The 21286-nt window shown below is 46.7% G+C and overlaps 2 protein-coding genes and 1 long non-coding RNA gene across 13 annotated transcripts in view; 2 read left to right on the forward strand and 1 right to left on the reverse strand.

Moving 5' to 3' along the window:
- The window catches only part of TACC2 (transforming acidic coiled-coil containing protein 2), a 128111-nt gene extending 121120 nt beyond the window's left edge, over positions 1–6991 (forward strand). For 6 of the 10 annotated variants that reach the window (XM_035329401.1, XM_035329400.1, XM_035329408.1 and 3 more), the window contains 5 exons: positions 1360–1368; positions 3593–3753; positions 4280–4386; positions 5407–5527; positions 6428–6991. In XM_035329401.1, coding sequence (XP_035185292.1) covers positions 1360–1368; positions 3593–3753; positions 4280–4386; positions 5407–5527; positions 6428–6493 — 464 coding nt within the window. In that variant the 3' untranslated portion in view covers positions 6494–6991. The remainder of the gene's footprint in view (positions 1–1359; positions 1369–3592; positions 3754–4279; positions 4387–5406; positions 5528–6427) is intronic. The other 4 variants (XM_035329402.1, XM_035329404.1, XM_035329407.1 and 1 more) reach the window with 1 other exon arrangement.
- Positions 6992–7027: 36 nt separating this feature from the next.
- Positions 7028–9849, forward strand: LOC118168807 (urokinase plasminogen activator surface receptor-like). Of its 2 annotated transcripts, XR_004751805.1 has the most exons (4): positions 7028–7536; positions 7627–7668; positions 8515–8631; positions 9212–9849. XR_004751805.1 is itself a non-coding variant. In XM_035329412.1 (3 exons), the coding sequence occupies exons 1-3, from the start codon at positions 7614–7616 to the stop codon at positions 9415–9417; spliced, it is 378 nt and encodes a 125-aa protein (XP_035185303.1). In that variant the 5' UTR covers positions 7042–7613; the 3' UTR covers positions 9418–9849. The 2 variants fall into 2 exon arrangements, 1 of the variants encoding a protein (XP_035185303.1); XM_035329412.1 differs by having other exon boundaries at positions 7042–7668.
- A 10157-nt stretch (positions 9850–20006) lies between these two features.
- Positions 20007–21209, reverse strand: LOC118169487. The gene is made up of 2 exons (XR_004752145.1): positions 21023–21209; positions 20007–20700 (listed from the first exon to the last, which is right to left on the reverse strand). It is a non-coding gene; the product is annotated as an uncharacterized LOC118169487 (long non-coding RNA).
- Between the last annotated feature and the right edge of the window lie 77 nt (positions 21210–21286).

Genomic DNA, 21286 nt, shown 5'->3' on the forward strand with positions numbered 1-21286 from the left:
CCTCTTATTGAAAGACAACAAGAATATGTAAAACATTGTCTCTTCAAACACTGAGGAAATAGCAAACTTTAAACCTCTAATTCCGAGGATGGCAGAGTCTTTCAGATGATCTACAGCGAGTTTTTAAGAGCTGTGGCTGTGAAGAATGCAATTTGCTGTCCGATTTCAAAAGAACCAGAAGAAGAGTGGCACAGAAAGCATGTGTTAATTGGAGCAATATGCAAATTCTGCAGCGTAGTAAATACGAGGCTGCTTCTCACTGCATTTAATGTAAATTTTTGATCTAATTAGCCCACTTTCTCCTGACGTTTGTGCAAATTACTGTCCTTCTGATAAACGAATTTACTCACCCGCATGCCGCGCTGTAGAGGCAGATGATTGTCTGCGGGCTCTTTGCATGTGCTTCACCGAGCTGCGTCCCAGGGACGTGTCCCAGGGACGTCTCACTGCTAACAGACAAAAAAAAAAAAAGTGCATTCCAACAAAAGCAGTGCCTCTGCTCTTTCTGTTTATGATTTAACCCTTCGGAGCTGTTTATGCAGGGGCATTGCAAGTGGAACCGATTTCACAAATCCCTTTAACGACTGCTCAGTGGGGCTGAGGGATCCTACCCGGCCTCTTACAGGTTGTCTGGTGGGATGAACACGAACTGGTGGTGTTACTGATACGGGGTGGTGGACGTGGTTGCTTATAAAGAAGCACGCAATGCAAACAGTAATTGCTCCTGATTTCGGGGGCTGTGGCAGTTCCTGTGTTTGCTGTTGTGTACACAGAGCCCAGCGCTACCCGACGCAGCCCGTACAATTAGCTTCATGCCACGTGCCGTACAGCAGAGCTTGAATCTGCCAGTGTACAGATCCCTTCTGGTGTCTCTCTAACTTTTTTTTTCTGGTGCTTTAACCCTTTTCCCTTTTTTCTCACACTTGCTCAGCCCCCGACACGCTCCCCTCCCTGTTGGCAACGGGGACAAAAAAGAAGGGCCTTGCTGAGGGCTTTGTGGGCTGGCTGCTGCTCGTGCTGCTGCTCGTGCTGCGTGGTGCTGAGGCCTGCAGCTCACCCGGGGTGACGGCACACACGCACCGTGCTCACGCTCACCCACGGCCCCCTCCCGAAACCCCTCTCGTGGTTTTACTGTGTTGGGTTTGTAACGTTGGGCTTTTTTTTCTGTTAAAAATGTATCCGTGTACTTGTAAGTGGAAAGCCATAATGAAATGCTCATTATGAAAAGCGAGGAGATGTTTTGCTGTGTGCATTACAGGATGTTGCCTTACTTATTTTCTGCTTTTCCTAACAATTCCTGATTTTCTATTTTGCTTCCGTTTTTGTTGCTTCTTGCTATTTGCTTGCAAAAACAAACAGGCAAGCCTGGTAAGTAGAGCTTTTCACCAACTTTCACACCAGCATTCTGCATTTTTTTTGTTGTTTTCTTTGGCTTTTGTTCTGTGTTTGCTGCATTCCCATTCAGTGGTGTAACACTGGGCTGAGCCTCAGAGCGGGTCTGCGCGTCCTGTGCTGGTGGTCTCATCCTGCCAGTCCGGACCGCGGTATCCTGAGCATCCTAGTGGTGGTGGGGAGCCGTGGGCAGTGTGTTTTGCAGGCGTGGAAGCCATTTAATTAAAATATTTTAATCAGATAACTTCATAAACTGATTTTAAAATGATTTAGAAGCGAGCATCTGTAGCTGCTTAGCTAAGATTTGGCTGGCGGGCTGCCTTTAAAGCTAGCTGATAGCTGTAGAACACATCTGGCAGGTCTGCCAGTCCTGCTCCAGCCAGGTGAAGCCCACCAGAACCGTTCCCTCTCTTCAGGTGACCCGTTCCTCCTTGCTCCACCAGTGGAAATGCCCCGTCTTCAGCTCCCTCCCCAGGCCCTGGGCCAGGAGAGGAGAAAGCGGGCGTCTGGCACCAGTTGCCCCAGTTCAGGCGTGCTGGGACTGCTGGGCTGGGGGTGTTTGAAGGAGCTGGTCCAGCTGAAGAGAGAGCAGGGGTCTGTGACGTGCTGGGAGGAAAAGGAAGCTCCCTCGTTGGGAGGAGCGAGCCTCGGGTCACCAGCTTTCTGGATTGTCCTTAAAAGAAGACCAGGATGCTAAAATAAGGCAGTCAACTGACCAAGTAAATGGAGATTTTCTTACTATCATTTTGCATTGTCGCATGAGGTGCATCTCAGTACTTCAGTGCTGATGCTCGTGGCTGCTTCCTTCTGCACGGGGCTGTGACGGGCGAGTGTTTGCCGAAGAGCAGCGTCCTGCAGTCAGCAGCTGGGGCCTGAGCTGGGCGCTAGGAAATCTGCAGCGTGCCTAAACGGGTCTGCTGCCGGAACACAAGGTGACAACGTGCCAGGTTTCAGAAAAATAAATAAGGAATAAGAAATCAGTGGGTTTCTCCTTTTATTTGAGCTTACAAATGACCACGGCGTGTCTTTAAGAAGTCAAAATGCAGGAGAGTGCACGGGGAAGTTTGGTTCTGTCCGATATTGAAAGATATCAGGCTGATAAAGTCACGGTACTGCTCCACCCCGTGCTGCAGGCTCAGTGCTGTATGGACTGGGGCACTTCAGAGCCGGCCGACACCATGAAATACTGATTTCAGGTGAAGGCTTCTGCCCAGGTAAAAAACTAAACTCTTGGCAGAATGTTTCTAATACAGGAGGCTTAAATGAGAGGTTGTAGAGTCTAAACTGCATGGTGCTTTTAGATGGGAGAACTTCTTTTATTTCAGCTCCTGTCAGAGGGGAAAATAAACACGGTACTATAACACCAAGTAATACAAAAGTGCTGATTTTCCTGGATTTGCCTTCATTGCAGTGTCATTGAAAGCAGCCCTTAAAGCATGGGCACCAAAATCATTTCTTATGCTACGAAGCAAACAGTGAAGCGTTTTACTAGACGGCAGCAGACTTTTCCTTGTAATTCTGTAAAGGTTTTCTGTTTTATTACTAGGTCAATACCTTTGAGAAATGGCAACTTCCGTACAGATTTGGGTTCCTGTTTTCCACCCTCCCTTAGTTATTCGCAGGAGAAGCTTAGAAGATGTTTTCTGCCATCCAGGACTTAAGAAGTCTGTGCAGTGCTAGATTTCCTTCCTGGCACTTGCCTACAGAGCCCCGAAGAATGGAAGTTTGCAAAGCAGTGTTTCTCCAGGGGGGAGAAATTGAGTTGGATTAAATTAAGCAAAGTTCCATGCTTCATCCCATGTATGGGATTAGAAGGGATGGTGCGAGATAGCAAGCATAGATCAGCAGTAGCAAATGACTCGCTGCCAGCCCTGGGAATATGCATAAATGTATTTCCTTCAGCTAGTGCCAGGCAAAAAGGGAATCCAGTGCTGCTCTCCTGGGCACAGCTGAGTTCAAAGTGAAATAAATCATCAGTGAGATGTTTTCACGTTTTTCCCTAGTATCAAAATATTTAAATATCACTGTATTTAGCAAACTTCTCCAAAACAGGACTGTGTCTCTGTAAAGATGACTTTTCTGGATCTTCCACAATTTAGTAACACCCAACCAAGAGCACAGCCCAGCAGAAGCTGTAGATGACAGTGAAATCGGAGTCCTCACTGATTGCTTTTTTCTCCTCCCGTCTTCTTTCTAACAGAGGATGAGCAGAGAGAGAAATCTGTCTCCCATCACACCGTGCAGCAGCTGATAGTGGAGAAGGAGCAAGCTTTGGCAGATCTGAACTCAGTGGAGAAATCACTGGCAGATCTTTTCAGGAGATACGAGAAAATGAAAGAAGTACTGGAGGGGTTTCGAAAGGTGAGTCATATTAAAGTTCCTTCCTTTTAAGAGCAAAACTAGCAGACTCACATGGTGGAAAACCAAAGCTGCTTAACAGCAGGCACTTCTTTGTTTCCAGTCGTGAGTCTGATTTACTACATCAGCCCGCGGCGTGCTGTGGGTAGGGAGAGCATGAATGCTCGGTTGTGCTGTCTTTTTCTATCTGCTTTGAGAAGATCAAGGTTTTGCACAAGAGTAGCTTGTTCCCATTCCGGTATCGCACACTGCAGTTTCAATAAATGTCACATAACTGTGGAACTGTAGCACGCATCAGGGCTGGTTTGTGGACTCAGAGTTCTGGTAAATGTAATACGTGAATTCTGGTCAGTCCTCAAACGAAGGATTCCTGCCAGAATCAAATGCAAACTGAAGCATTGTAAAGCTTTTTGCATTAGTAGTATTGCTTCGGGTGGCCTCTGTGGGGGAGCATCCCTTCAATATACGACTGTGCCTGTCATACACTTCAATCTCTTGGGCTAAATTTAACGTAATGTTTTCATTTAAGAATGAAGAAGTATTAAAGAAATGCGCGCAGGAGTATTTATCCCGAGTAAAGAAAGAAGAACAGAGGTATCAAGCTCTCAAAATTCATGCTGAGGAGAAACTGGACAGGTAATTGACGGCGCGCATCTCTTTTCAGGAGTTGGTGCTGCAGGAAGATCCCTGTGGCAGGGATCTTCATCCCCAAACCGTTCTGTCAACATGCCAAGCCAAGGCTGCTCTGTGACGGAGGGTTGAATGAGATGCCACTCCGAGCATTTCTGCAATGTGCTGGTGACCACAGCTAAAGATAAAGAACGATTTTCATATTGAAAGGGTCCTCTAAGAGGAGGCCACATAGAGCACCTGAAAATTCTCTCCTTATCAAATGTCTTCATGTTTCTTTAACATATTTTGCAGGGAAGATCAAGAAGGAAGCCGTTAGCTAGGTTTGTGTAGCCGTGGAGGGCTGCGCTCAGATATTTACACCTGCAGCTAGCGTTCATGTCCCAGAGGTTTGCTATTGCCCCTGTGCTGTGTTACTGCCCTTACGTCCAGCAGCAGAACAGAACGTGTAAGTGCTATTCAGCTGTTTCAGTGCAAGCCTCCCTCTGTTCGTATTGGATCCCTGTTCTAAACTGGATCAGCACTTGGGAGGGCGATAAGGAGTAGCTGCACGAAAGATGGTGCCGGATCTGTGTGGACAGTGATTCCGTAAGCCACCAGAGGGGAGTGAACATCTGGTTGTGGCTTAAGACAGGCAGGTCTGGTTGATAATACTGTTATCTTTAACGCTTCCATGTAATGTAAGCATTGCTGGGGTAGCATCCAGGCCTCATATTACAGTCCTCTGGACGCCAGGGTCTGCGAGAACTGGAAATCAGATTGAGAAACTTCCGTAAAACACCTCCAACTAAGTGACCCCAGCACAAGTCTGAGAGAAGTAGGAAGGGACCAGACATTTAGAAAGGACTTTACAGCCTCTGCTGAGGAAGAGAGTCATCAAAAGTCTCTAGGGACAAGTCTCAGGCTGCTTTCAAAGACAAAGAAAAAACAGCCCTGCCCTCCAACACCCTCTTGTAGTCCATCCTTGGGTACCTTCTGTCCCCTTCTGTAGACAACCTGACGTGACAAAAATCTGTGTTTTTCTAGAGCCAATGCTGAAATTGCACAAGTGAGAGGCAAGGCTCAGCAAGAGCAAGCAGCGTATCAGGCCAGCCTTCGTAAAGAGCAGCTGAAAGTGGATGCATTGGAAAGAACACTGGAACAAAAGGTAAGCAGCAGCTCAGCTCTTTTAACACCAAGTCAGGGGTATGGCCAAGGTGAAGCACAGCCTTCTACCCAGAGTGGCTGCATCCAGCACTCCTCTGGAGCTCAGATCACAGCCAAGGTCTGCCCTCATGCCCAGCAGCTCTCTGCTCTGGGGATGCGCCCCGTGTGGCTCAAGCCTTAAGCAAAATCTGCTGCCCAGGCAGTTGAGGCAGACGGCCCCATCTGCCAGGCTGTGATCTCAGCCACTGGCCAGCCTCGGGGGCTGATTTAGACCCAGTCAAAGCTCAGCGTGCACCTGTGTACCAAGGAGAGCCCTTTGTTTGCTTTGCTTTGGGGATTTGAGGTCTTCCTTGGTTTAGTTCTTTCATTTTTTGTTTTTAATTTTAGCTGTAATTCCAATGTTAGCTGAAATGGCGCTAGCTGTTAGACAGACACAGTGGTCAGACACAGGTCTGTGCAGCTTGGAGCAAAAGAGATGTGTAAATCCCTAGTTATAGCCCGTGATCTCTAGCTTAACGAAGGAGCTTACTTCCAGTATAATACAGAGGTCCTTGCTGAGAGCCTCCAGAAAACAGAATGAAAGTAGTGCTATGAAGAGCATCCTAGAAATAAATTTACACCACGCGTTATCATCACACGCTAGGAACAGCAGCTGTAAAGCCATGTGCTTCAGTGCAAAATTGTATTTATTGAAGTAGGAGGAGCTCTGCCTGGAAACGAGCATATTGTCTGAATGCGTAGCTCTGCTATGTGCACAAATATTTTATATCTTCTGCTCTCAGTATTGGAGAAAATCTAATTCTTCCGCACTTCTCCCAAAGGTCGAATATTTTTTAAAAGAACACCCATCTTGATGCAATAATATTTTTCACAATACTCGATATTGCCTTTTCTTTTCCAGAATAAGGAGATAGAAGAATTAACAAAGATCTGCGATGAACTGATTGCCAAAATGGGGAAAAGCTAACTTTTAACCAAATCTCTGGACTTCGATACTGAGTGCAATATGACCATTGGCACACTGACGTCCATACATTTACGTGGACAGGTTATATTTTCACTTTTTCGTATGCACTACTGTATTTTCTTTCTAAATAAAGTTGATTTAATTGTATGCAGTACTAAGATGACTATCAGAATTTCTTGCTATTGTTTGCATTTTCATAGTATAATTCATAGCAAGTTGATCTCAAAGTTCCTGTATCAGGGAGATTGTCAAGTTCTCTAAGAAATTACAAATTGCTGATCCTAGCCTTCCCTTTGTACATGAGTTCCCATGTTGGATGTCTTTTGGATTTAATATAAACATGTATTACTTGCATGGGGACTCTTGCCTTAAGGAGTGTAAACTTTATCTGCATTTGCCGATTTGTAAAATAAAATGAAAAATGAAAAAAAAAATGAAAATGCATGTCACTTAAATGAAATTCTCTATTGTAAATAAATTTTTTCGTTGAAACTTGAAGTGGCTTCATTTTATTTCACCTGCTTACTACGGGTGCAGCTCCAGGTCCAGCACCCTTTGTTATGGAAGTCCTTCACAGAGAGGTGTCCCTGCCTGGGGATGGGACCCGGAGCACCCCGGGGGACTGCTGGCAAGGTCATACTGCCCACGGGCACCTATCTGTATGTCTAGGTCTGTATCTCTGTATCTCCATCTTGTACTTTCTGTAAAAATATATGCTAGATTTGGACCATTCAAGTCTCAAGCAGGCTTAATCCTACAAAACGTCTAATACTCTGACCCTGATCCTGCAGATCACACCGGCAAATACGACGAGACTGTGTGCACGGGCTGGTGCTGTGACGTGAGGTGATGGGCTGGCGGTTTTTAAGCATATCCGTCAGTGATGGGTGAACATATTTTCTTCTTCCTGCTTCTGGTAGAATTCGCCCGCAGGGTTTGCGGAGACGAAGCAGGCGTGATTAGAAGCCCAACCAGAATAAGCTAGATAAGTAGCATTCTTGCACACCTCTTTATCCTATAAGGCAGCGTCTGCGGAGGATTAGGTCTGTAAGATAAGCATTAAGGCTTTAAGAGCAAACAAACTGCTTTCTTTGCCTCATGGTACACCTCCTGTATCTCCATGATGCGGACAGTCTTCAGCCTGGTTCTCGTCAGCTCCCTTCTTATAATAAAAAGTAAGTCGACTCTCTTTGCTTTCTAATTTCTTTCTATTTCCTACGTCAGGAATGGCTCAGCCTCTTTGCCTCTCTGGGCTTTTTTCTAGGTCTGTTTGTTTTCAGAGCGTTCTGTGTAGGTGGTTAGCGGCGCAGCATCTCACCTCTGCTGCGTAATGTAAATGTAAATAGGTGTGCAAACAAATGTAAATGCACGTGTCCCTGTGCACAGCAGGCGTGCCTTCTGCTCTGCACGTTTTACGTACGGTATTTTAAATGTGTTTCAAATTTGTGCTTCCCTTTGAACATACTCTGTGGTTTGAACCAAGGATGAACTTTGGGAATCAAGAGAATTAAGTGATGGTTGTCGTATTTAGACAAAAGCAAAATGAACAAGGTAAACTGTTGTGCGTTCCAGCTGAATTGGTGCTTTAGGAGATAATTAAATATGGCTCATAGTCAGATTTCAGGTGGTTACGGTGTAGTTTTTCCTGGTGTTCTGCACCAAAGACCATGATGGAGGGGAAAAAAAAACATGATACTCCTGCTTGTTCCAGCTGGGCTCTTCTCTAAACATGTTACAAGAAGGTGTGGATGCAATTACAGACCAGATATTCTTGGATTATGCTAAGTGCAAATTGTAACAAATAGCATATGGCTAATTGTTTTATCTTCAAAGTCATTACTTGGACCCCATTAAAAAGAAAATTCGATAAGATTTGCAAAATCTTAATTTTCTAAAAACTTTTGGGCAATATTTGCATGTGGTGCAAACAAAATTAGACTGCCTTGCTGGTATTTTACCACTTTTTTGGGGGTAAACTCTAAGCTCTACTGTTACACAAGGTCTTTTCTTCCTGCTGGCAGGTGAAGCACTGCAGTGTTACACGTGCGTAGGTTCCAGCGATGAAGACTGTAACCGACAAGGAACGCAGCAGTGTCCGGGGCACTCAGATGCATGCGCGGTCATTAGAGGACAAGCGAGTGAGTAGCTCATCAAATTTTTAATCATAGAAATAAATAACCTAATGGTGTTAGAAGAGTATAGCCAGCTAAAGAGGAGAATAAATAAAGAAAGAAATGTTTTCTCTCCAAATAAACCCGATTAATAAATCTCGGTTTTATTGGCTTAGCAGCAGTCTAATACAAAGCCTTGCTGGGTATGATGTGTCAGTATGCCGTGATGCTGAGCCATGTCCCACTGCATGTGATAGCTATAAAAGAGCATTTTAAGTATTACCTACTTCTTTCTTTTATCTTATCTTTTAAGTTCAGTGACTTTCCTAGAAGTCAGGGCAGAAAAGAGCCCGCTGAGGCACTGCACTTTGATGCTCTGAGATATTTAAGGAGCATCGGTTGTCCCTAAGAAAAATTCCAATTATTTAGCTTAAGTGGGAGCTTCCAGTGTGCTGTGATGCGATGCAACGGTACTCATTTACTGGTGAAGAAAGGCCAAACCGTTGTGGTTCCTCACTACTGGATGGCCAGGTCTGTGCTGGGAAGATGCAGACGGGCCGCTGCAGGTGAGCGCGCTGCTCTTTGGCTCCTTGTGGCTCTGTTGCAGGCGGCGTTATGAAGTCCTGCTCGTTCAGCTCATTCTGCGAGCGGGCAAAGAGGGACGGATCCAGAGCACCCGGAGTGAGCGTCCAGTGCTGCTACTCCAACAACTGCAACGCAAAAAGCCTGGGCTCCAGAGTCAGCACCTCCACGAGCTACTTCTCTCTCCTCCTCGTGTCCTTGTGCTGGCACCCCTTGCTGAAGCTGACATGAGGGGGAAAAACAAGGTCCTGAAGCAACAAGTCTGCCTTTTTAGAGCAGGGTGATTGTACTTTCTAAATCATGTTACTCCACGTCCCGTATTTCTCAGTAGGAAAAAAGCAGTAGGCAGACCTGACAGACGATAAGATAAACAACGGTTGCATGTGTGAATAACGCCCTGACCTACGTGTAAGCAACACCACCCTCTTCTCATTTATCCTGAGGGGCTGACCGTGATAATACGTAACATTTTCCCTCAATGTAGGTAGTATGTACAAAGAGGAGGAGAAATCTTAGCTGCAAGTAGCAGCCTTGTAGTAGGGTAAAGGATCGATGTGTTCTGGATGCTGTTTGCTGTTGTTTTGGAATGTATGAACGCATGCCAAGCTAAAATTTTCAGGCACACAGTGACTGAAAATTCTAGCAAGCTCGTTAGTTAATTAGACTGAGCAAAGCCAGAAAACATGAAACAAGAATGGTGTCATATGAATAGCAACTGGTACGAGAAGGCTTTCAAGAGAGAAATGTTTGGAAATACATTACATTAAGTGTATTTCCTGGGATGAAAGAACTTTTCCAGTCTCCTCTGATACTTTGAGATCTTACCACAACAGTGGAAGAAGAAGGAAAAAAAAGGCGCTTGGAGGTTGTGTTGAAGAGATAATCTCCCCTCCAGAGACTGGCTCTCTCTACAGCTGCTTTTGAAAAGAAGTGGCCAATCCCTGCACTGTAGGGATAACTTGAGGAATAACATTTTTGCTTATCCAAATTCCTCTTGCAGTTTCAGCTATGTTCCCCACTGTCCTTAGCTTTGTTCTTTGGGAGTGTATAGCTCTCCTTTCACTGATGTCATTAGAGGGTGAGTCGATGTGTGGTGGTTTGTATCTCCTTTTAATGTCACAGAGAGAATGAAATTACCTGGGTATCTCTAGAGAGGTAAGGAACTAAATTAACATTTTTAATAGTCCTGTTCATTGCAGTCTTACCAGGTAAATGATCCAGAATGGGCCACATCACAGAAGGCACTGCGCATCGCTCGTAGGCAGGCGTTGCTTTGAAGTGGTGATGTTCAGACTAGGCCAGGAGAAGTGACGTAACACAAGGTGATCTCAAAAAGCAGGGTGTTGGGTCTGTGATACTGGAAAGCGGTGCTGGCCAGGCAGGGGTGATTTATAACAGACCGAAATACAGGCAGATGATCGATGTTTGCAGATTTTAATGCCCAACTGTATTGATCTGGTCTGATCTCCAGCACACATCGGCTTTAAATCCAGCTGGTGTAGTTGCAGTCGAGGCGGTCTCAGTGAAGAATTATAGCTTTAGTTGCCCATTTGGAAAAAAGATTTGGTCATCAAGTGTATGGAACTCACCAAATATGTGTCAAAGTAGTTTTTCAGCTAGCTTTGTGTTGTGACTTGAAGTATGATTCTTCGCAAAATCAGTTCCAGGTAGTGTCACAGAATCCTGCTAAATTTCCTAAAGTTTTCAACAATTTTGACAAGGTTGCAAACTAGTGAGCTTCTTCAAGTGAAACCGCTGAAACCTCAGAGCAGAGCGTAACCCTAACCTGCCTTTTAGCTGTTGCCTGTCACGCTGGCCAAACTGTTCCCTTTCCTCTGGCTGGATCCTGTCATCATCTTCTGTAGACTGGGGCTTCAGACTGGGACTATTCTTTGGGGGTTTGCTGAAGGGGCTCTCAGATGACGGGCTTCTGCTTTGTAATTAGTTGCTACGCACAAGTCTGATGCAGCTGTTAAACAAAAAGATTGCAACAATGCAATATCTTGGCTGAGAATATTAATTTAGGCTTAAATAGCTCATCTGTGTAAAAATCACTTGGTAAGTATTTTTCATTTCATTCTCGGCTTGAATCAGTTCCTTCAATCTGTTCTGCTACACTAACGATGTGTCAATTGTATCTTTATTTTCTGATTGTTCTGTAATGATGAATTTGTATTGGATGCAATCTCTGTATATGCTCCGTGCATTTCCTGAATGAGAAATTAAAATATATGCAATGTCTGACAATGTCTCTGGATAACAGAAACCACACTTTTTAATTGCCAGTTTCATCCGGCTGCCTCTCTTCCAGCAGGAATTCCGGCTTTTTCTCGGTGGGATTTATTTCTTAAATTTGTTAGCTAAAACAGTGAACGTTGATAGTTTTCTTACTGTGAAATTTCCATGATAAAATAAGAAGGCGAGGCTCCGTCCCCTTGACAAACACCATCTGTCACTGCTGACTACAGCCAGGGCTCAGATCTTCAGGGAACTCACAGCCACCCCCTGCTCCCGCTGGATTCTGCCATCCAGCACCGAATGGGCTGTGCTTTTTCTTTTTACAGTTCTGACATTTTTCCTGCCTGATTATGAACCTGCAGTGTGCAAGCCTGCATGTATCTGTATGATGAACTGTGCTGGTGGGTTTATGGAAATAGCAGAGGTATTCTGCAGGGGTTCTTGGCATAAACATTAACAGGAACATAAGCACAGGAACAAAATAAATGGAATATTTTTAAAATTCTGAAAAAAAAAAAAAAAAAAACTCCATTAAAAATGCAGAAAATATTTTAAATTTTACATTACCATGACTGCAAAGCTGTCCCAAGCTATATGTAAAATAGAAAATAATCATCTTCAGTTTGGTTGCCCTGGAGCCTCAAAACCCGCTTAATTGTTTCTGGCACAGCAGCATACTCTTTCTGGCTTCCTTAATGTTGACAGCAGGGACAAAAGGAGCAGAAACAGAGCGGAGTGGATTCTGCTGCGACAAAAAATGATGGGACTTCTGTTTTGCCTGTTGGATCTATGTAGTGGATACGTTGGGTAAGTTTTGGGTTTGAGTTTAATTCTGGCCTCTCACCTTCAAGGAAAGGTCTGCAAAGCAATAATATAATTCCTGCTTTATAAGTGAATGAAATCCTGACTTAGCTTGTAGCACGTATAGGTAACCCAAACTAATAATTTCCATGGTTTCTTTATATTCTCTTGTTATTGATAGTACAGATGGTGATTCCTTAATACCTCATCTTCTCAAGCACTACGAGAGCCCTTGGGCACCCACCAGGAGGGGACACTGGAGGAAAGTGCCCCTGAAGCATGCAAATGCATGATTGAGTTTGTATCAATGTTCATCAGCACAACTTTTTCCATAGCCAAAAGCAGGGTCCAGACTGGTCTCCGGTTTTATGCAAGGCTGTGCTATTTAATGAAATAAATTTAAAGTACATCATGGTGTCACAGACCACAGTTTCTTTTTAGCCCCCTCCATGTTCAACATCAGCCTTGTGACTCCACTCCCAACAGACCAGGTTGACCAACCTGGCCTTGAACACGTCCAGGGATGGGGCACCCATACCTTCTCTGGGCAGCCTGGGCCGGTGCCTCACAGCCCTTATAATAAAGGATTTCTTTCTAGTGTCTAATCTAAGCCTACCCTTTTTCAGTTTAAAACCGTTCATTGCTCCTTGTCCTAAACGAATGAGAGCTCCCCTGTGGCAGCTTTCATTGCTGGTATCATTCCAAGGTGTCTCCGAGTTTCTGGACCCTGCAGGTGCTCAGGGCAGAGCCCGCAGCTGTCGGCTGTGGCTGGTGACTGCCCTTGGTGCCTGTTCTGATTCTGAGATCAGAAGTCCTGACTGCGACCCAGGGGGCTTTGGTGACCGCCCTGCTTGTGCATGAGGTGTTTTAAAATGTTAAATTTATGGCATGTTTAACGTATTTACTCCCAGGAGAGTGGGAAGAAATGGTAACAGCGTTATCCCAAGTAATAGAGTGTACAAACAGCATAGCTAGAAATCCATCTCGTTGGTGGCATAGGTACAAGTGAGTCTTGTTAGTACCTGACCATGATAAGGGGAAAGCCAAAGTGGAATTCAGTTCAGAGAGAAGTGAAGTCACACTCACACACTTGTCAGCGTGACTTGATGGAAAGCAAGTCTTGTCAAAAACATCTCGTTTGAGGTTATGGATTTTTGCTGATAAAGGTAAATGCACAGATTTTGCAAAACATTTCAGATAAAATTAGTCATGATGAGAGTTCAAGAGCCAGAAGAGTGAAAGACTGAAGGAAGGAAAAAAAGGTATTCAGTAGAAAATCATCCAAATGGTGCCTTGGATACAGGAGGCCTCCCATCATCTTTCTGACGCCCTCATGATGTTACCATGAGAGGTGTCACAAAAAAGCACGGGCTGTCAGAGTACGAGCACGTCTGCATCAAGATATTCTGCGTGTTACCATAGGGACGTGTTTCCCTGGCAGACAGATGCTTTTCTGGGGCAAAACTGCAGCAGAGGAGTGAGGGTGGGAGGAGGAGCAGAGTGCAGGGTAGCCGGCCAACCCTCCCCTCGCCTGTGCTTCACGGTCCGTGAAGGAGCATGCTATTGCTGACACCACTCACCATGCCACATACACCCCTTCCAGCAACCAAGTATCTTCTCACTCAGCCCAGCAAGCACTACTTCACTCAAACACTACTCTTCTAGCGCCTAGCTCCAAAGGCGTGTATGTACAAGGTAATGCTTGAAAGCTGGAGGGGAATTTCTCGCTTTGTTTCTGAAGACTTCCTGCCCTTCCTGCCTCAGAAATGTTTTTCATTTTTTGCTCTGTGCACTCAAGGGGAAGTGTTTGAACAACAGCAGAGACTTGGCCAGAAACAAAAAATCTGTCTGGTGTTCAAACACAGTCACCGATTCCTAACCCCTGAACTCGAGGTGTCTGCAGCCTGAGCATGGGGATCCCTTCAGCCAGAGCAGAGCCCGGCTTTGGGGGGCTGACTGCGGGTCTGTGAGGCCTGGTTTTGTTCCTGCGCCCTTCCTGCCCTCCCAGAGCTTCTGGTGAGTGGAGGTTTTCCTTGCCTCCCCTTGGCAGCTTGTTCTCAACCCTTTTCCAGCTTTTGGAGGACTCAGATGAAAAGAAAATATCCAAGGTGTCAAGTGACAAGTGTCAAGTGAACTTGATGTCAAGTTCTCACAGGTATGTGCCATCAGAACAGAATTCCTAACAGCATAACAGTCTCTGGATTGCCTCTCCCCACTCAGCGAAGCAGGAGCCCAAACAGGTCCCAAAGCAAGGCCTGCTCACAGGGAAGCAACAAGGCTGCAGGCCTTGGGGCCTCTGTCAGTCCCTTCTCTGTGGTGCCCTGCCCCTGGGGACGCTGTACGTGGGCAGGCAGAGAGTTTAGTGTCAGCTTCTGCCTTCGTCTCTCCCCTCACTTTGTCCTTTTAGGGGTTAAGCTTTACTTTGGGGAGCTTTGGGGACACTTTGCGCTGCAATATTAACAGCGCTTATGACTTTGTACTTCTGCTCCCAGGCCAGCTACGACTCCTCATGTTAGATAAACATGCCTCTTCTCGTTAAATATTCAGTTTCAATTAATGTGACTGTGAAAAGAGAAAATGTGTTACCGGGACATAGCGAAGAAGTGAGCGGGGCAGCTAAATGAGCCAAGAAAAGCCTCCGTGGGGAGGCCATCCCAAGGCAGCAGTGCCTGCGTGGGCACCGGCCCACTGTGGTCACAGCTGGTGGTGAGCAGGGGTCCTGTGCGTTGTGTGGTGTTTCTATTTCTATTTCACATAGAAATCCAGCTTTGTACCTGGATTGGGTTCATTCAGCCCTCCCTAAGCTTTAGGATGGAGAAGGGTTGATGCTAAAATATTGCCCTCTGTGTGTTCACAGAGTGTTGTGCTTAAAATGGCGGCGGTTGTGCAGTCGGGCTGGCTTTGGCGATTGCTGGTGATTTCCTTGTGGTTCAGGAAACACTAAATACTACAATATTCAGTATTTTAGGAGCTGTGCTCACCAGTAAACAAACAAACAAACAACCCTTTCTCATTAATGATACTTAATGCCTTAAAAATCCATCTTCTACCTGCTCCAAAATCAGGGTCCCTTGTGGAAACTGAAAATAAGTCGCTCATAAATGATCAGACAGTCCAGTGATCTAATCTGCCCTTTACTTTAACATGGCTTATACAAAGCTTTTTACACTTAGCCAAACTTTGGCTCCACACACTGAGAACCAGAGCTATTTGTGGCAAATCCTGGTGACCTCTCTCTCAGCATGCGCTCATCAGAAGGATGAACAGGGGATTACAAACCCATGGGCTGGGTGTCCTGAGCCAGCAAACAAGTAGTGCTCCCCATCCTGGGGACGGTTCCTAAGGCACCAGAAGGACCTCGCTGTGCCCAGCCCCTGGTGCAGCTCTCCAGGAGTCAGCTGGCCTGCGGGTGCTTTGGTCCCCTGCAGCTAGGAGAGAATCCCAGCTCTTAAAATACTTCTCCCTGTCTTTCTTTTTTTTCCTCTCCCTTTTTTTTTTTTTAGTTTTGCTCTAAATTTGCCCAGCAACTAGAGAAACATTTTCATTCATGTTATAACGAAAATAGCTTTCAGCTCTGCTGGCTCTGGCACGTTGAGGTAGTTCTCAGGAAGAGCTGTTTGTGCACAGTATTTTTTACCATAAAAATGTAGTTCAAACACGCTGGCTTGAGCTAGAATTGCATATCTCAGTGGAATCAGAAATGTTATAGTTAGCTTAAGGTAACCACCTCGATTAGCAGAGACTCCTGAGAGTGTGCCGTGCAATAACAGGCTGTCATTTAATTGCTTTTAAAAATAGCACTATATAAAAGCTGTGTGTTAACCCCTGCCTGCCTCCAGAAGTGCAAAAGGACCGCACTGATGGTCGGGGAAGAGCTCCCAGGAAGCAGCACAGGGGGACGTCGGTGCCAGCTCCCAATGACCAGTCCCTGCAGCGAGGCTGGAGCTCAGCGGGAGCGCTGCTCGCCCTTTGTCCGCCACTCGACATCCATTGCAGTGCCCCAGTGACAGCTCCTGTTCTGCCACCGAGCTGTCCTCCTCAGGTAGCGGAGGCATTGTATACAATGGCAAGGGAGAGCCGTGCTACGTCGGTAAAGCTAGCACCCGAATGGAAGCAGGCTACAAAGCCCCATCCCAGGCAGGAAAAGCAAGCCATGGCACGGTGCTGCTGCTCGCAGGGTCATGTACCCTAAATAGCAGAGGTGCAAATGTCTTGTTTCTGAAAGCTGGGGATCTTTGTGGCCAAAAAACCCATACCACTTTTAAAATAAAAAATAATACTAACGAACAGGAGCAAATCTGGCAAATCTGCATATTGTCAAACTCTCAATCTACCGTCACTATCTCGCTATAAAGAAGGGGGTGATCCAATCTGCAGTGTAAAGCTGTCAGTGGAAACACTCCTGGATGCTCTGAATCCAGCGGTCAGATTCAGATAGAGCTTGAGACTTTCAGCTTACTGTTTTGCCTGAATTTTTCTGAGAATGTGCCTATTTTTGCATCTTTTCTTTAATCTGAGTAAAACTTCTTGCCGGGCTGAAGAATTACTGGGTCACTACAACTCTCATCCAGGCAGGGTCCGTCACACCTGGGTGGGCATCCTGCTTCCTGGCAGCGCTCACCAGCATCATCGGGCTAAACCCAAGTGAGCAGAAGCTCTATTTGCAAAGTATTTAAGTGCACGTGGTTCTTGGAATTGAAATGCAGCCAGGAGCAAATCTGGTTGCCATCACGCACGCGTGCCGCTGAGACGTGGCTATCTGTAGGACGCACACAGGGCTGCTGCTTGAGCCGTGCTGGCACCCCGTCTTGCTGCCCGCTCGGGGTGGTGAGAGCAATGACCAAGTGGCACGTTGAGCTGCAGCCCAGATTTTGCTGTGCTTCACTTTTCAGGGGATTATTCTCTGTGTCTCTTGGCAGGAGAGCCTCACTCAGAGCACTGCCAGTATTTTTCTTGAATTATCAGAGTGCAAAAACCTCTTGGCAAGCAGCAGCCAGATAAACTTGTTTTGCAGACAGAGATTATTAGTGTCCCTCTTCCATATATGTGTATAATTTGCCTTATTTCATTTGTTCAGATGTCTGGTTTGGAAACCTCCTTTTTGCACATCCAGAATAATGACAGAAACGATCGAGAGGAATTTTGAAAATTAAGAACCAAAACCACTGCAATTTCACCTGCAGCTCCACTCTGTGAGTATTTAAGTGTCCTTAAATCACACTTCATTTGCTCATTCACAGTTTGTTCCTTTGATGGAGCAAGCTACCAAATGGCAATAGAGAAGCGACTGATTAGGATCATCAGCAATCAGTTCTTTTAGGTTCATTAGGTTACTTCACAGCTGCCTGATATCCTCCTAACAGGAGGAGTATTAGAGGAGCTTTCAGGCTGAAGTGAAGCAAAAAGAAATTCGTTTCAGGAGGAGTGTGTCAGTGGTAAGGGATTCTCTGATACCTCCAACAGGCTGAAAAGCAGAAACATGCCTGGTACCATTTCACACCGATGAAAATTAAATTGATGAAACAAGTTCTGATGATGGGGAAATCAGGCAGATTTTTACAAGGGGTCACGTATTTGCTCCTGGGAATGCGGTGCTCTTTTTTTTTGTGAGCTTATCCAAGTGTCAAAGCGCCTTTCCCCTGAGGGTTCGGCAGCCCTGCAGCCCTACAAATACCTCTAGCCCAGCCTCCCCTGCCCTCGCTCTGCTTTCCCAGCCCCACAGAGGGTTCAGCCATCATGTGGCACTACAACTTTGGCCTCTTCCCTCCCCTCTGCCCCTCTCTGGATGCCTCTTCTCCAACCATTTATGTGCAAACCATGCTCTTCTTACAGTAACAGTGAACAGCACCCTGTCCAGGGGCTCAGTGCACATAATGCTTTACAAATACTTTTGTCTCTGTGTCACGGGTGTCAGTCCACAGTGAGGCAAGGAATTTGCTCGGCCACACCTGTAGGTGTGACTTTGCTGCTCACAAGGTTTAGGGCAGGTGCCCTGAGCTCAGCGGGAGGAATGCCTGAATCTCCCCTGCCAGAGCTGTGGTCTGATCCTGCAACCCCCCGCTGCTGTCAGACACCTCCAAGCTCTCCTGCATGCTTTAACCTGCATGTAACATCACTGTGCGCGTGTCTTATGTTACAGTTTGTGTTATGCTACTTGGCAAAAATCGGGCTTGAAATCTGTTAACTCTGGCATCTATCCAAATTTGAGATGCTGAGTAACCCACACGCCAATTTATGCCTGTCTTGGCTGTGATGTTTTTGGCTGCTGAATGTCTTTCCTGCAGAGTTTGCACTTTACAAGCATGAACAATTTGATGAAATTAACTTGAAAATAAAATTATGTTCATTAAACATCTGCGTACCGACAGCTTTTGTGCTTGCAAGGTGGCCGGGCTGGCAGGAGGCAGGGCATGGCCGCGCATCCCACCGCGCTGGGTGGGGGCCTGCAAGGCGCTGGGTGCTGCCTGCTCCCGCCAGCAGATGGTACCCGGGATTTACAAATGTCCTCGCAGGGCCTCGTGCTCTCTGCTGTTTATTTAATCAGAAAAATAAAGAGGAATCCCTGTGGTCTGACCATGAAACAGCTCATCTGCCAGACTCGCCCAGGGACGCTGCCCCAAGGTTTGGTGCGTTTTGCGCTCCCCGTCTTTCTGGTGCGACATCACTGTCCTCGGAGGTAACGTGCCCTGTTAAATGCATAGTGGGTAGGTCACTTCTAGTGTGTCCTGCAAAAGTGATCATCCACTGGGCTCAGCTCAGCCCTGCAATGACGGCAGCCGTCGTGGAGAGGGAGGTGAGCCAGGGACCCAGCCCCGCTGCGCCCAGTGCTCCACGAAGGCAAACAGCAGGGCTGGGTCCCCAGCCTGCACCCGGGCCCGGTTCCCCACAGGGGCTCTGTTTGTACACAGAAATCCTTGCCTGCCTTTGTGGCTGTCCGTACTTCTGGGGGAAGATGCTCCAGGCTGCAGCCCCTGCTTCATCTCCCTGCCCCGGGTCAGAGCAGACGGTATTTCCGTGGGGCTGTGATCCCCCAGGGCAATGAGGGAGCACTGGTGTGGTACTAGGCCACCAGCCCTTCCATGGGGTGGGTATGGCTTTGGGGAGAACTCCTACCCTGCACTGCTCATAGCACCTTACCTACAAAGGTCACTGACATCCTCTTTGTGTTCAGGTGTGTGACTGAACCCATCTCGGTCTCCTGCAGTCTCCCTGTGCCTTTGGTGTCACTGAGAGCTCGCCTGTTCTGGAGGGTCACGGTCACATCCCTGCAGGGACAACAACAAAGAAAGGTCGGGGCCAGCCCTACCGACAGGACCGCAGTGACCTAGAGGAGGGGGGAGGCTGGTGGAAGAGGGCTCGGCACCGAACATCAGTCTCTTAGGCCTGGATATGTAAATAGCCCGTTTTCAAAAGATAGCTAAATCTTTCCCCACAGATCTATAAACATTCTACTGTGTCTGGAAACAGTGTTGTAACGTAGCTCACCACGTCCACCAGTGGAGTGGAGCATTTTAAAACAAACAAACAGAAGTGACGATGGCCATGACAACATGAAGGCAAGCTTTCTGTGACGTTCTTGTTGCTGCCCTTTGAAGTGGAGCACCCTGAGATCTGCAGGAAGGGGCACAACACCAACAGCCTGGCCCCTCGGCCTCTGTCTCTTGGCTCTTCTACCTCCAGCTGGAGTGCAGCTTTGTGGTTTTAAGCCTAGTTTCTCTCTAACAAAATCCCAGCTGGTTAATTCTGTTCTAATAAGAAAGAAAAGGGGATTTAGTGAAAGTTAGAAATAATTAGTGCCATACGCTGCTCATCATAAACATCGACTCATGAGAAATGTGAAGGGCATTTTCCCTCTAGGGTCTTGCTTTTAAAATCTAATCCGAAAGTCAGTGAAATGAGATATTCTTGACAGATAAACACTGGGGTGATGCCAGCCAATGCACAAACAAGAGCCGTCCCCTGTCTGTGCAAAAGTGTCATTATTAAACAAAATGTTAATTAACTTGAAATGAAAGAATAGGATGTAAAACACCATCAGAAATGTAACACAGCATTGTCACTGATCTCTCAGTGATACCTGAATGAACACTGGTGCCAAAGGACCTGAAGGAACAGCACGGAGCTGGGACAGGGGAGGGTCAGGCTGGGTGTTAGGGAAAGGCTCTGCACCCAGAGGGTGGTCTGGCACTGGGACAGGCTGCCCAGGGCAGTGGGCATGGCACCAAGCTGCCGGAGTTCAAGGGATGTTTGGACACTGCTCTCAGACACAGGGTCTGATTTCTGGGGGTCCTGTGTGGAGTCAGGAGTAGGATTTGATGATCCTTGTGGGTCCCTTCCAACTTGGATATTCTGTGATTCTGTGCTAACCTGAAGTGAGCTCCTTTACTCGTTCACATTCACCATTTACCAGCTGCTGGGTTTCTTCATTGTAATGAAGAGCGTGAGTCTCCTGCAGTCCTGTGCGCCCCGAGGTCACTGTAATCACAGGCAGAGTACAACCATTTAATTTGGACATAGCCAATGTCTGTTTTGTTATCTACATTGTGCCGTGCACCACCCGATCCTTCCCAGGCAGTTTGCAAACTAAAGGCTGACATTTTCAGGCTCGTAAGGCCTTCAGACCCGGTTACACTAATTGCTTTTTCCTTCCCAAACCAAACTTTCCAATTCTGATGTCAAGTGAAAACAGCAACACGTGGCTAGAGCTGCTTTTCCCAGATCCCACGTAGCCTTTCCCACTGGAAAACCAGATCTTTCCCCTCTGCTCCCGCTGCCATGGTCAAACAGCCACCCTCACCAGCCTCCTCAGCACACACGCTCACCTTTGCTGCGGTCTCCTCAGCACGTATGTGTGCTCTGGCCAGGCCTCGGCTTCTTGCAGTTAGCTGGTGTAGAAAATCTACTCGGGCTGAGGTGAGCTCCCCGGTGTCTGCCTCTGGGCTCAGTGGTGGGTGCAGCACCCCCGGAGCTTGTTCTGCATCTCCAGTGTTGAAGGAAAATACCGTTTAACAAGCTTGGAAGGTGAATATGTCTCCAGCAGTTAATAGCCCACAGCGGTGAG

The sequence above is a fragment of the Oxyura jamaicensis genome, chromosome 6, assembly GCF_011077185.1.
Source record: "Oxyura jamaicensis isolate SHBP4307 breed ruddy duck chromosome 6, BPBGC_Ojam_1.0, whole genome shotgun sequence".
Lineage (NCBI taxonomy): Eukaryota > Metazoa > Chordata > Aves > Anseriformes > Anatidae > Oxyura > Oxyura jamaicensis.